Source organism: Phlebotomus papatasi, chromosome 2 (assembly GCF_024763615.1).
Source record: "Phlebotomus papatasi isolate M1 chromosome 2, Ppap_2.1, whole genome shotgun sequence".
Taxonomy (NCBI): Eukaryota; Metazoa; Arthropoda; class Insecta; order Diptera; family Psychodidae; genus Phlebotomus; species Phlebotomus papatasi.
In genome coordinates, this window is record NC_077223.1 from 103,588,091 (window position 1) to 103,602,872 (window position 14,782).

Sequence of the window (14,782 nt, forward strand, 5' to 3'; positions counted from 1 at the left end):
TGTTGTTGTTGTGGTGAGATGATTATCCTAAAATTTTATTGTGCAGGCTTAAGTGATAACGTAGGTACTTGTTTGAAGGTTGTACTTCACTCCAGGAGAAAAAATAGTCGAGATCGTAGATCAAGTGAAAGAACTACTACTACTGCAAATTCGGCGGAAAATCCTAGGAGATGTAAGATGTCCTCAGATTTATGAAAAATACAAAATTCTACTGAAAGGTCTTCCTTTCAGATGGCCTTGTGAAGCCAGAAGATCAAATCCCACAGCCCAGAAGATGTACCAGAACATCCAGAGATGATCCAGAGGTATTTGTGATATCGCAACGAAGACAGGACAACACCCGTCCGGCAGCTCAATTGCCTCTTCAGCCGAGAAGGGTGAGAAATCCTCCTCAACAGAGACTCACAGACGAGCAGATTATTGGTAAGCCCGAGCCTACCCTTACAGAAACCCCAAAACTCCCCAGAATCACTTCGAAATGATCTTTTAGGACTGGATCCACCACCCTCCTATGAGATCGCTATCATAGAATCTGAGCGCGAGAGAGAGCCCCAAACCGAAGTGAGATAAATCCATCCACAAACTGTGAGGAATTTTCCAAACCAAATGACTCCATACTTTTACTTCATTCTTCTGTAAATAATCACCCAAAAGTGTAAATAGATTTTTTATCACCTAAAAGGTGTCTCACTGAGGTTTCACCGATATTTCACTGTGATTTAAAAGATTTTTATTTGGGAAAAATGTGTATTTTGTAAATTTAATTAATTGTGGTTTATTTTAAAAAGATTGTCGAGATGCAGACGGTTTTTGCTAAATTAACTGAATTAATGACAAATGTTTTAATAAAATTATTACACTGAGAAAAAAGAGGCTGCGATTAACTGTTTTTCGTCATTACTTTAACGCTTTTTGCTTGTAAAAATATATCAACATTTTTTAATGTTAATTTTACACCTTTTAAGGGTAAAATTAACATGTAAAAAGGGTAACTTTAACCCATAATACACCTAAAAAGGGTAATATTTACACCGTTTTCGCATCAATACTGCAGGGTAAAATTAACATTTTCGGAATGTTATTTTAACTTTTTCTCAGTGTAGTTACATTATAGTAATTCTTTTACTATGAAGGCTTCTTATTATAAGTCAACAGAAAAGCTTCGTGAGTGCATTGATTGTTTTTGAAGAAATTTCAATTTAATTTAAGGCTGAATCCTTTAAGGATCGAGGGTCAAAAAATGTTGGTCACAAAAAATCACTTTTTCTGACTTCACAATACAAAACACAATTTTGAAAGCCTTAGGAAAAAAATAGGTCTCCGGTGCGGTGTTCCAACACTGGTAAAAATAAAAGGGTCAAATTGACCCTTTTCAAAAGGATGGATCGTATTTGACCCTTTGAAAGGTTCACTTTTGTATCTCTTGAAATTTAGTATGCACATTTATCACGAATAATCATGTTTTATTGTAAACTTATTACTGATATCATATTTCTCTCATCTGAGCGAACACCAAAGATCACTTTTTCATTGTTTTTTTATTCGTTTATTCCGGAATTAAATAGATGTCAAAACCGTGACCCTTTCGAAGGGTACCTGGTGACTCTTTCAAAGAGTCAAATATGATCCATCCTTTGGAAAAGGGTCAATTTGACCCTTTTATTTTTACCAGTGAATCGTCCTTAAAGGCTTAAAGCTTAGACAAACGACCGATAGGGGAAAGTACTCTCCCTTCGAACGTTCATGCTTTCGAATAATGTGAATTTTCTTTTAGTTTTCCTAAGAGACTTACACATTTCTATTAAATATTAGTTGGCTTCACAACTAATATTACAACTAATATCACAAGCCTCCAAGATTACTTTTCATAGGATTTGGACTGGAATTGCTCGAGAAATTACCCACTAAAGAGCGGAAATTTCCCAAGTAGATCATAAGTGTTTCCATTGGAATTTTCTTCTTTCGAAAATATGGTAATTTCCTAGGGAATTCCAGTGGAATTCCTAGAGAAAGAGATTTCTCTAGGAATTTCCATTATCGTTCTGTAGGATTTCCCAATGAATTTTCGATATTTACGTCAGGGCCTTTCTACCTAAAATCTCCGACGATTTCAACAATGAGAATTAGGGTGAAATCTCTGGAAAAATTACCCCGCTGAGCTGTTGACGTTGACATTTTCCAAAGAGATCGCTTTAAATTCCCTTGGTAAATTTTCCTTAAAAATTCCATCGGAAAATTTAACTGGCTCCCAGTAAATTCCCGATGAATTCAAGGGGAAAATTTTATGACGAAGTTTCTACCATCATTCTTGGAGATCTAAAGAGGAAATTTCCTTCTTGTGATTGGGAAAATTCCTTGGCCATTCCTAAAGGATTCCGCCAAATTCTCCGAGGAATTCTTCGAATTTTCACACGGAGTTACACGAAAATTTCGTGGCGGGAGAAATCCCGGGGGAAACTGTAAAAGTTAAGCTTATACTTCGGGCGAGATGGTTTTCTGATTGGAAAGTTCAAAGAATATTGAATATTTTTTAAATGAATAGGGGAATTCAAGCAGCTGTGTGAGGGAGCTCCTTAACTAAGTAACAAAAAGGATAAGGTAAAAAAGGAAAAAATTGAAGAGATTTAAAAGAAAAGTAAATACAAAGATAAGAAATAATAAAAGAATAAAAAGTGTGGGGATTTTTTATGGTTTTTCCCAAGGATTCCCCTGAGAATTATCCTCAAGTTTTTCCGATCTTCCCCGAAGATTTCCCAGAGATTTTTGTGAGAAAAGTTTCCTAGTTTTTCGGACTCCTGATTTTTCACGGGAGTTCACGGGTATATCCCTGGGTAAAATCTCTCAGTTTTTCTCACTATTCTCGGAAAGTTCGGAAAGTTCCCCGAGATTTCCTTAAGAAAAATCCCCGTTTGCCTGTACCATATTACCGGGGATTTCTCAAGGACAGCCTGAGGAATCTTCTCCCCCGAGGTGGGGAAGATTCCCTAGGAAGTTGCGTTACTTATGCCGATTCAGTTTTGTTTCCTGGCCTCCCCTTTCTTTTCCCTATAAGTACTCGTTGGAGAATTTTCGGTGAGGAAGTGTTGACACTTTTTGGGCAGATTTTTTATAAGGGCTGTACGCAGAAACGTCAAAATGCTATCAAATATTCAATTTTTACGAAAATTTCACAATGTTATCACTGGTGTGATTAGTCCTGTAGGGAAATTCTCTAACAGTATGACAATGTCATGTAACAAATTCAATTTTTTTTAATTAGTTAATTCTTAAATGCGAATTAACTAATTGAAAGTCAGATTCATAGCAGTTATTAAGAGCTTTATAGAGCTCCTAGCAATGGCAATTCGATGCTCTCTAGGCTTTAACCCTTTAAGGACAATTGGGTCGATCTGGACGATCTGTCTTTAGAGGATTTTCGAAGATTTGAGGTTAGACTGTTTCATGTTTTTCTTTATGTGTGCGCAAAATAGTTAATTATTCGTGTAATATTGTGTGATTTATCAATTAGCTGAGATTTCCCAGTGCAATACTGACTGAAGAAGATAATATTTTGATAATTTATAATTTATTGTATGCGAAATTTGTTTCGATGAATATCATAAAAATTAAAAATGAAGTAAACAATAATACATATTTTCATAAAAATTATTGTTTCCTGTGTGCAAGTCTTCAAGAGTCTTTGAGACCAAAAATTGAATGAGATTTTTTAAAATTAATTTTTGATCGTTTTAATTTTTACTCGTATTCTAAATTTTTTTTTTATTACAAATATATTGAAGTTATTTATCTTTCAAAAATAACAGAGCAAACGAGTAAACTAGTCGTCTGGAAAATTTTGTGCTTTTTTACCTTTAAGGACGATTGGGTCATATATGACCCATAGTTTTCCAGGACTCCTAGGGATGGAAAAATTTCTTGTTAACCGTAAATCTCTTATTTTGGCTAAAATATCGAGGGAAACTTGATTGCGTTGAATTTCGCTCAGCGGAAAGCTTCTCGTCCTTAAAGGGTTAATGTTGCCCTTCTAACGAATTTGCCATGAAGATTTGTCATATGACATTGTCATATCGTTACAGAATAGCCCTACTGAAAAATTATTGGTGATCAGAGGACGTGCTATGGACCAAATGGACTAAGATGTTTAAAGAAAAACTCTAAATGTTTGAGCTCAATAGTTTAAACATATATATTTGTTTTCTTTCTGTCCTATATACACATCAAAATCTAAGAGTCTCTCTATATTCATATTAATTTAATTATAAGTTAATGCTGCAATTAATATAGTGATCAGTGGACAGTTTTACATCAAGTAAATAGGATTGAGAGAGTAAATAAAATTAAAAATTAATTAAAATAAATGCCGCTTGTAAAATATAGTAACACAATTATTGGGATGATTTCTTGCTGAAAAGATGTTTTTTTTATCTCTCTGAAAATATGTCTTATGAGGAATGTTTCAAGTGATCCAAGTGATAGTTAAGTCTTTTTTATATTTAAAAAAAATCAAATCAAAATTAGTATTTTATCTTTCTGAAGAAAGAAAAAAAAAATAAATGGGTAACACAGCCTCTTCGTAAATATCTTTTTTTTTTCTCTAAGTGTCTTCTTTTTCTTTCTTTTGTAAATTTTCTTTTTTTTTTTTTGTAAAAATAAACCTTTAGTTTCTTTTTCTTTAAGTTTAGTAAAGATTGAAAAAAAAAGAAAACAATCTTGGAAATGAGTGATTAATTCATTTTGTATAGACGAAAGTTTTTTTAGGCCATTTCCATGTAATACATTTAATTTTTTTAGTACTTTAATTCTTGTATTTCTTTTTTTTTGTTTACTAGACAATATAACATCTTTTTCTCTAAATCTTTTTTTTTATTTTCTTGTCAATAATATTGAGATATAACACGTTAGAAAACGATTAAAGTCACAAACAGATTCAGTGCCATTCTTGATCATTTCTTAATGCATTTGCTTTTGAGGAAATTATTGATTTTTATTTTGTTTTTTAAAGAAATTACTGGTACGTTTTTTTGGAATTCTAATGTTTTATTTTGAGCAAGGGACAATTAAATTTTTTTGGTTAATTTTGTGGACAAATGGCAATTTGGCACTTTCAATCAGAATTTTTATTTTTTTATCTAATTAATAAAACCATTATTTTCCTGAAGTGATTTAAATTTTTTGCCCAAGAAATCTCTTCATTTGTTGAGCTTCTCTAAAACTCTTATTTATGTGATTTCTTTTTCTACACAATATGTTAAGAAGAGGTATTATTTTCACCTTGTTTTCCTTTCCTTTCTGAATAACAGACGAGTACAAAAATAACAGCATTTTTTCCTCTACTCCTTCTTTTTTTTTAAATATCATTTTGAGTGAATTTATTTGCTTGAAAAATCTCTCTGCCATTATAAAAAAAAGTGTAACTAGAGACTTTCAACAGTTTATATTTCTTTTTGCTATAACAACTTCACATTTAATAAAGAATCTTCTGTCTTTTTTTTTAGCAGCAAGAGAGAGAGATTTTTTTAATGTTTTAATTTTGAAACACTTTTATATATTTTTCAGTTACTACTTTTGACGTTTTCTCGATAAGTCTGAGCTTTGTTTATTCTTTTAAAATCTTTCATTTTTTTTTAGTAAATATTTATCTTCTATATATTGAATTTATTTACATATAATTATTATAAAGATAATAATAACATGTAAAGATAGGAATAAAATTCACCTCATTTATTTTTGTTTTTGAGATGCATTTTTTCTGAACTTGAGGAATATTTCAGTAATGTTTTTTTTTTCTTTTAATTCTCTTCTTCACATCTCAATATAACACTAATATTGTATTGTCAAGAATGTTTAGATATTACGATTATTACGATTACTTTTTTCATTTTTAAATGTTTTTTTTATCAGTTAAAGTTACACGAATGTCTATTTTATGCTTTTATTTGCTCTCATTTTCTAATTCCGCAAAGAGGTTATACTGGAATGTGAGGTTATGTTAGACATAACCTAAAAATACTGAGGCATATTTTTTGTTGTGAAAACTCTAAAATTTCCATCTGAATACATTTTCATGCCTTAATAGAGCTGTCAGGTGTAATCTTAACAAAACAAAAAAAAAACACATGCACACACAAAATTCTAACCTAAAAAAATATTTAGGTTAGAATTTTGAAAATTAACAAATTCGTACATCAATAACTTTTTTTTAAAGAATAGAGTTTCCTGTAACATTTTGATAAAGAAAGAGGCGTCTATTTAACTTTGCGAACCTCTTCTAACAGCCCTCTCTTGAACTTAATTTGTAAAAAAAGAGTAATGTCCTAATTCAAAACCATTTCCAGACGCTTTAACTTCAACAGAAGATTCAACACAATAAGTTCATATTTTTTCTGAAGAGAATTACATAAATTTGCTCCTTGACTCTTCTAGAATGTTACTGTTTAGTGAAAATTCTTTAAATATAATTTGAAAACTTCTTAAATACAAGAAAAATACGCGAGCGTAAAATGCTGCAATTGGAAACATATTAATCCAAATAGAGACAAGAAAACTTTCTATTTGGAGACAAACAGTGTAAGTGAAACCGCGACGAAAGACTTCCAAAACCTTGTTGAGTTGCTCCTGAGTGCAGGATTTGTTCTTATTTTTGGTCTTTTCTCCTTTCCCATCTAAAACAATAGGAAAATCTATCCAAAAAAATCACATTTCCGGGGTTTCCTATTGAAGCATTTGCAGACACTTCAGAAAAACCCTTTTTTTGTTCACTAAATTATTTCATTTGAAAATTTCACGTGCCATTAACAATAAAGATTAGCACTTAATTTAACTAAAATTAGCCAGAAATATGACATAAATGTTAATCAAAACGAATAAACAACAGTCATCTCATTGTGTTTTTCATTGGAAAACATGGTCGATCGATGAAAAATTCAATGGTGAAAAGGTACACTTTTAATTTTTCTGAGAAATTAACAAATTAAAATTTGTGAATATGAATGGATTTTCGCTTTATTTGGAGCAAAATTAACTAAATAATGAATCTGTGGTATAGACAATATATAAATATAATAATTTAGTACTGTATTTATCATGAAAACAATGACGTTTCCATTTAGAATAGAGAAAAATTTCCATTTGGAGCAGGTTTAGAATTAGCTTAATTTACCCTAAAGCATTTTGAGCTAAGAAATGAAAATAAGAGAGAACAGTAATCCAAATGTTGTGTTTTCTCCCGACCACCTTCATTTACATTTAAGATATCGTATTTTCGAAGTGGTTCAATATCTAGTTAAACTACTTTGGAAGGCCTATTTCTCAAGTTAATTGCTTTAATTAGGATTCTTTTTTTGGAAGGTCATGAAATTTTCATCACGACAGCATTGGCTTTTATTGGAAATGATTCGGAAAAGTCTGTTTAAAATTCCATGGAATATTAATGCAAAGTGGGTAAAAAACAGTGTCTATCACCTACAAAACGTAGTATCATCGTTAATTTGCCCAAAGAAAATGAATCCATCAGAAATATTGCACAAAAATCAATAGTTTCCAAAGACGCTGTTGAGAGTGCCATCTAGATTTTCAAGAAAACTGATGGTTTCAGCTCCGAAAACGCTCCGATCGGCCCCGAATTACCACGACACGCGAAAATATCTAAAGTACAGTAGACTCTCTCTCAATTGGGCACTTGGAGCGAAATGTCATCCGGTTTAACGATAGATTTGGGCGTCAAAGCCTTTGTAAATTCCACAAAAAGCGTTCAATTTTAAAGAATCACGATAAAATAGGAAGAACTACTGCGAATTTGAGCGAATTACCTTCATAATTAAACGTGAAAATTGTTAACAAAATTTTTCTCCCAATTGAAAAATAGCCGATTGAGCGACAGTCTACTGTATATAAATTGGCTAGTGTTACCAACTGTCAAAAAAATTATCTATGTTTCACATATGTATCTAGCGTGCCGAAAAAACTTTTGAGTTCATTAGCTATTTTCTGTCATTGTAAAATGAATTAGCAAATAATAGTAATACAAAATAAAAGCCAATTTGATATAGAATAGGCAACCGAAAACCCCAAATTGGCAACCTACGTAGTTTCGGAGACATCTCGTGAAATGTGTACGAAAACAGGAAAAAAAATACACTAAAACTGGTCGCATTTTTCAGGGCTAATGTCACCACCCTGGTTTTGAGTAATTTAAAATTCTGTTCAAATCGGTCGTGAAGGGATTATGAGCCAAAAAAAAATTTCGTCTGAAAATCAATTTTATTACTTTTAAAACTATTTTGAGCAATGTTTTGAGTAATTTATAAAACGGTTCAAATCGGTTGAGAACCGGTAAACGGTAAATTATGCAAAAACACTTTAAAGGTATAGGCATGTCCCAGCGAGCACAGTTAATAGTTAAAAACGCAGTGTTTTCAGCATATTTTCGCGGATCGGAGATATTCGGCTTTAAAGTTTTTCAGATAATTTTTGTGCATTATTCTTGCAATTTTCTACATTTTCAAGTGAAACTTGGCATTTTCCAGCCTAAAGAAAGCTCTAAAAGTATGTCAAGTTTGAGGTCTCTATCAATCTACCTCGAATTCCACGCATTTCAAGGTTGCCCGTAATGAATCTCAGCTACCATAAGCTTATCTGGACTTCGAATTTGCCCCCAATCCGAATTTGCAATGAAAGAATCACTCCTGCCATAAGCCCAGTCAGGCTTATCACTGGGTTTCTTTCTCATATGAATATTTATGTAAGTAAAAAAAACTGTTCTCAGATGAGCAACATTAGAGTTTATGATACCCAAAATATTCACTGTGCGATTGTTCTTTTTGAGGTTAGATTCAACATAACCTCACAAATAAAATTAACCTTTTTGGTTAGTCTATAATTAGAAAATGAGGCTCTTTTTCTTCTTCTTCAATCTGAATGATTAAAAAACAGGAATTAAAGATTATATTCTTTATATCTTGCTATTGCATACAGAGAAAAATAGTTTATTTTTTTAATCAGCTCTCTCACTCTCCCATTCTTCAGTTCTTTGCGATTTTTTTCCGGATGAATTTCTCTCACTTTATTTTTATTTCATTTTCTTCTGATATAACAATTAATACCAGAAAGTTCTCAAAAATCATATCAGCCAAATCTCGGAGAAGCTTTCTGCTATAAATATTGCATAATATTGTCAATGTAGAATTAGGATTGAATTTTTTTAAAGACTTTTATAGTATTTTTTTCATTTTATCTTCTGAAATATTCTCATCAATTTAAGTACAGTAAATATCACGATAAAGTTTTCTTTTTTTTAAACTTTTTAACGAAGAATTTTCTTTTTCATCTTGCGCTTGAATTTATCTTTTTTTCTTTTTCTTTTTGATATGAAAAAATGAAAGCTTAAGAATTGCTTGTGATTTTTCAGTTTTTCTTTTTTACGTCATCAAAGAGGAAAATTAAAGTCTTATAGGATTTTTTTTTATCTCTCCAATCATCAATATTAATAAGTTGCAATTACGTGACTTTATCTCTTTTCTTTTTCAACATGAATAACAATTATTTTCTGAAAAAAGTACCATTTAGCAGAGTTGTTTTTCCTTCATCTTCTTCATCTATTAATAGTTCTTTTTCAACACAGACTTTTATGTTTTTCACTAAAACACTGTGATTATATTTATTTAGGATGATTTTCTGTCATTTAAATAAATAGATTGCCTTTTGTTTTAAATTCTTCACTATCAAATTTTTATCTCATTAACCTTCATTTCAAAGGGGACAAAACAATACTGGAGTTCACGATAATTTAAAAAAAAAAGAAAAAAGTGTAAAAGACTTACAATTAAAAAGTGAAATACGCATAATAAATTCAATCTTATTGACAATAATATAAATTAATGGGTGTGATTTCTTAATATTGAAAAAAAATATTGCATTTTAAACTTATGCTAGTAAATTGTTAAAGATTAATTAAAAAAAAAGAGAAGGGTCATTGAAATGATTCAAAAAATAAATTATTGTAGTTATACTTTGCAAAAAAAAAGGAATGATGCTGAGATTCGGGGCTGTTACCTGCATTTTTTTCTTCTTCTCCTTTTAAATCTGCACCTCGAGGGCCGGTCATCAGAAATAGATCACCTCCTCCTCGGTCGTCGGAGGAGGTTGCTCTCTGGCGGCGGGACGTGGTGGTGGCTGGGGCGGTGTTACTGTGGATGGGAGCTGGGCATACACGGACATGCTTCGTTGCTGCTGAACAACCGTCGCCTGACCACCGGAATTGCTTGTGAAAGCACCATCAGTGCTCCGAAGGCGATGCCTCTCCGGAATCTTGGGATATGTATTCGTCCTAAAATTGCAGAGAATTCCATTCCTGTCACAGTTTCAATCAATAAAAGGACAAGATAAGAAAAAAAACTTACTTTAATGGTGGATTGCCTGCATGAGATGCTAATGGCTGTTGAATAACAGCCGGACTACTTCCTGTCCGTGAGTGATTGGAATTCACTGAAGATGCCGCTGGAACCTGATCAAAATGCCACAAAACCAAATTAATTCTGAATTAGAGGTTTGTTTGCTTTGTCGGCTTGGTGCATAATTCTGTTTTCGACAAATTTGAAGTATATTTTGAGTATTATGACTTAGCTGCTATACAGTAGACTCTCTCTCAATCGGGAATATGGGGCACAATGTCATCCGGTTTAGCGATAGAATTGAGCGTCAAAGCCTTTGTAAATTCCACAAAAAGCGCTCAATTATAAAGAATCACGATAAAATAGGAAGAACTACAGCGAATTTGAGCAAATTAGCTTCATAATTAACGTGAAAATTGTCAACAAAATATTTCGCCCGATTGAAAAAGAGCCGATTATTGAATGAGAGTCTACTGTACCTCAAAAGCACTATCGCATCATTTACGGTCTATCAGTTCATAATCAATTTAAAAAACCGATTCATCAATCACCCAAAAGATCCCCCAAAATAGTTTTAGAAGTAATAGAATTGATTTTCGGACTAAATTACTTATTTCCTCATAACCAGTTAATTATCGGTTCATAACCGATGGGCTATAAACCGGTTCAGAACCGATTAAAACCGGTTCAGTTTTATCGGAAATTCCAAGACCTTTCCAACGAGCCCAAATATGTTACTATTCGGATGAGTAATACGCTCTATAGAGCCTGTTTAACCTTTAAACTTGAAAAACCGTAATCGGAATTATTCAACGGTATTTTCGTATAATGACAAAAGATATGAATTTCATAATGTGGGGGCAATGCGAATTAACACTTTATTTAAATGGGGAATGGACCGGCTTGTGAACAATTAACTGGGGTGGGCCCCAGACTGGTACACGAGGAGCTATCCCTAAACACGTCTGCCCTGCACGACGGTCCGCCAAGAAGAGAGAGAGTTCTCCCTTTCTCTACTTGCATGCATATTCGTTACTAATAGTCCTATAAGATACTCGCTTGACAGTCGTCTTCACCACCCTCAGAGGTTCTGGTCCTGGGAAGGAGACTATTGTCTCGAAAAGAGTGGGAATTTTGCCAAAGCAGAGCCTTTGTTGCTTATGGCGCGTTTTTATTGCTTCTACAATAGTGAATGAAATCCAGATGTAGTCATATCGCTTGATAAACAATCATAGTGGCTCGGGTTCTCGGTTCCCCGAAAATATGTATTGTGACTGAGACTTTAACGACTTTTAGGTAGGAAGGGACCAGATCCTAGCCCAGTGACCTTCAGGAGACGTAGCGTTAACTTCAACTTGACAATTTATTGACCATTGGAGATCTATATGCGTACCGTATGAGGTTTGGCATGAGATCGGACTTGGACAGTCGGTATTTACCTTTATAGGATAGAGCAGGTTGTAGGAACCACGACAGCAAGGCCCGTTATTCGTCGGACTTAGTTTTCCGTTCTATGACGGTACTACAGCCGGAGTCAACGACGTGAACAGTGTCTGACACAGTAGAAGTTAGTGCTAAAGCGTGGAATCGTTTGCATTTCCCCAAAACTTGATATGATTTTGATAGTTTCAACTATTGTTTACTTTTTGTTTGTCAGTTTTCATTTTTAGTGCATTTCATTAGTTTTATTTTGATACCACTCTCGTTAAAAAATATTGATTTTTGGTTAAGATATCTCAAGAAGATTGAGAGAATCCGACAACAGATAGTTGACATTTGCCTACAAAATCCAAATGCGACTTATGCGGAAATAGGAAAACTCACCGGAAAGTCGAGCTCAGAAAGCTTGCTCCGAAAGCAAGCTTGTGGTAGTAAGCCTGGAATTCAAGACCGCGACATGGAGAAAACGGTGCTGGGGTACTTTAAGAGGAACCCTTCTCTATCCCTCCGAAATGTGGCCAAAAAGACGGGTATTTCACACTATCTAGTTCATAACATTAAGAAGAAGAATGATTTAGTGACTTATTAAGCCTAACCTGCACCTCATCGTAAAGATAAGCAACAACAGTCCGCCAAAACAAGGTCTAGAAAGCTGAATGATCATCTTCTTAAAGGTTTTGAAAGATGTGTTTTAATGGACGACGAAACCTTCGTGAAAGCCGACTTCCACCAATTGCCTGGACAACAATACTATACGGCAAAGACTCGCACAGGTGTATACAGCATGTATCGATACAAGAACTACACCAAGTTCCCGAAAAAATACTTGGTTTGGATGGCAATTTCCTCGTGTGGTCTTCGAAGTCAAGAATTTTTCATGACCGGGATCATGAAAAAAGAGATTTACATACAAAGAGGCAGAAGACGTTTCAAGAAACGTCTTCTGCCGCTCTATCGAAGCCATGATGTTCCACCATTGTTTTGACCAGATCTAGCATCAAGCCACTAGGCTAAGGATACGATTGCGTGGTTCAATGACAATAGACTAATTTATATGCAGAAAGAGTTTAATCCGCCCAACACACCGGAACTGCGTCCTATTGAAAACTATTGGGGAATTTTAAAGCAGGACCTCAGGAAAAAGGCTAAACCAGCTAATAGTTTGCCTGATTTTAAGCAGAAATGGAAAAACGTCGTCAGAGCCCGTGGAGAAGAGCTTGTCAATAACCTGATGAGGGGAATTAAGAAGAAGGTGCGGGAGTTTGTTAACCAGCCATTGGAATAAAGCAAAGAAATGGTTTAAAAGAATCACAATAAAATGACCTTTCCAAATCTGCATTAGGTTGTTTTTTTTATCTACTGCAACTAAGATTTGAGAGCCATTTTTCCGTGGGGAAATTCATTCGATTCCACACTTTAGTTGAATACACGGCTGGAGGTACCTTGTCAACCAGAAAAACGGAAATGACACTTCCCAAGAATAAAGATGTTGGCCCTTCTACCAGTCAGATGAGGCATGAGCTTCGTCTCTCTTCCCTTTCGTTCCCGAAAGGAAGAAGAGGAGCAAAGGCCTCGACACTTTAATTGAGGCGTGACGGCTCAATTCAAGTGAATCCATCTACTAACCTCGACGACTAACTCAGAGACAGTTTACGTCAACTAAATAGGTATCCATCAAAGAAAAACTCCGATTCTGAAATATAGGAAATACCTCTGCTGCAGTCACGGTGTTAGAAGAAGTGGGCTTAGAAGCAGACAGTGACCATGAATGGGGGCAACAGCCTCGATGCTCTCTCTGGAATTAATCTGTTGGATCTGTTCTCCAGGGTAAGTAAAGAGTAACGACCATGGCATTTCAACAACCGTTCTCTCAATGTTGGAGAAGGCAAGCTTGTGCAACAAAGATGGTCACGGAAGCAGGCAACAGCCTGGTCACTTACTAAAGACCAGTCAAGCATTCGCGGTCCCAGTCTTCTTTGGGATATCTGTGACCAATCCCGCTCAAGGAGACGATTTCGGGGAACCAATAGTAACTATAAAAAACGCTAAGCTTGATATCTTCTTGGATGGTTGTGTAACACCCCTAGTTCAAGCCCAATCCCGTACTCAAATAAATATAAAAACAAATATAAAGCGACTCAAAAGAGTCGCTTTATATTCTAGCCCAAGTTATTTTTTTCTTCCAACCAAGCCTGGTTGCCTTTTCCTCCTGAGGAAGAGACCTCAAAAACTATTTCTGGTTAGGGTTCTCTTCTATAATCCTATAAGATCTGTAATTTTCAGGGACAGAGGAATAGAATTCTTCCGAACCGGGCATTCGAGAGCCTGGACTCTTAGATTTCCGACTCTCCCAAATCCGAGATTTACGAGTCCGGAAGTAGAGTCCAGACTCCCGAACTCCAGACTCGGAAGCGTTCGAGACGAGAGTCCGAGGTTTGGGAGGCTGGAATTTCGAGACTTTGGAATCCAGAAGTCCGGAAGTAGAGCCCAGACTTTACTATATTAGTCCGAAGTTCTGGCGTTCGAGAGTAGACTTCCAAATTATTCCAAGTCTACACTCTGAAGTTTAGAAGACCAGACTCCTAGAACTCTTAAACTTTTCCAAGTCCGCGATTTGTTTGGCTGCCTTTTCGTTGCATTTTCACCGAGTTACTTCTGCCGGGTCGCGGCTGGCATCCTTTTCGAAAAAATATATGAGTTGCCCGGGTTCAAAAACTCAGACAATTAGATATTTTGCCTTTCAATATCTAGCATACTAATGTCCAAAGTCCTACCCTCATAACGGGATTCTGGGAAATTAGTTTTCTCTTAATCTTTTCTAGGGCCATATTTATTATTTTTTATGTTTTTTAGAGGTTTCCAAAAGAACCTTTATGGAACTGACCTTGAGAATGTTGTCTTAGACTTATTCCAAGGTCATTCTCTCAAGTTGTTCAATCAGTAATACTCTGGAA

At 34.5% G+C, this 14,782-nt stretch overlaps 1 protein-coding gene across 14 annotated transcripts in view; it reads right to left on the reverse strand.

The window, feature by feature from the left end:
- Window positions 1-9,281: 9,281 nt before the first annotated feature.
- The window catches only part of LOC129800517 (rho guanine nucleotide exchange factor 18), a 50,032-nt gene continuing 44,531 nt past the window's right edge, over window positions 9,282-14,782 (reverse strand). For all 14 annotated transcript variants that reach the window (XM_055844971.1, XM_055844959.1, XM_055844972.1 and 11 more), the window contains 2 exons: window positions 10,398-10,501; window positions 9,282-10,324 (listed from right to left, as the gene is read on the reverse strand). In XM_055844971.1, coding sequence (XP_055700946.1) covers window positions 10,102-10,324; window positions 10,398-10,501 — 327 coding nt within the window. In that variant the 3' untranslated portion in view covers window positions 9,282-10,101. The remainder of the gene's footprint in view (window positions 10,325-10,397; window positions 10,502-14,782) is intronic.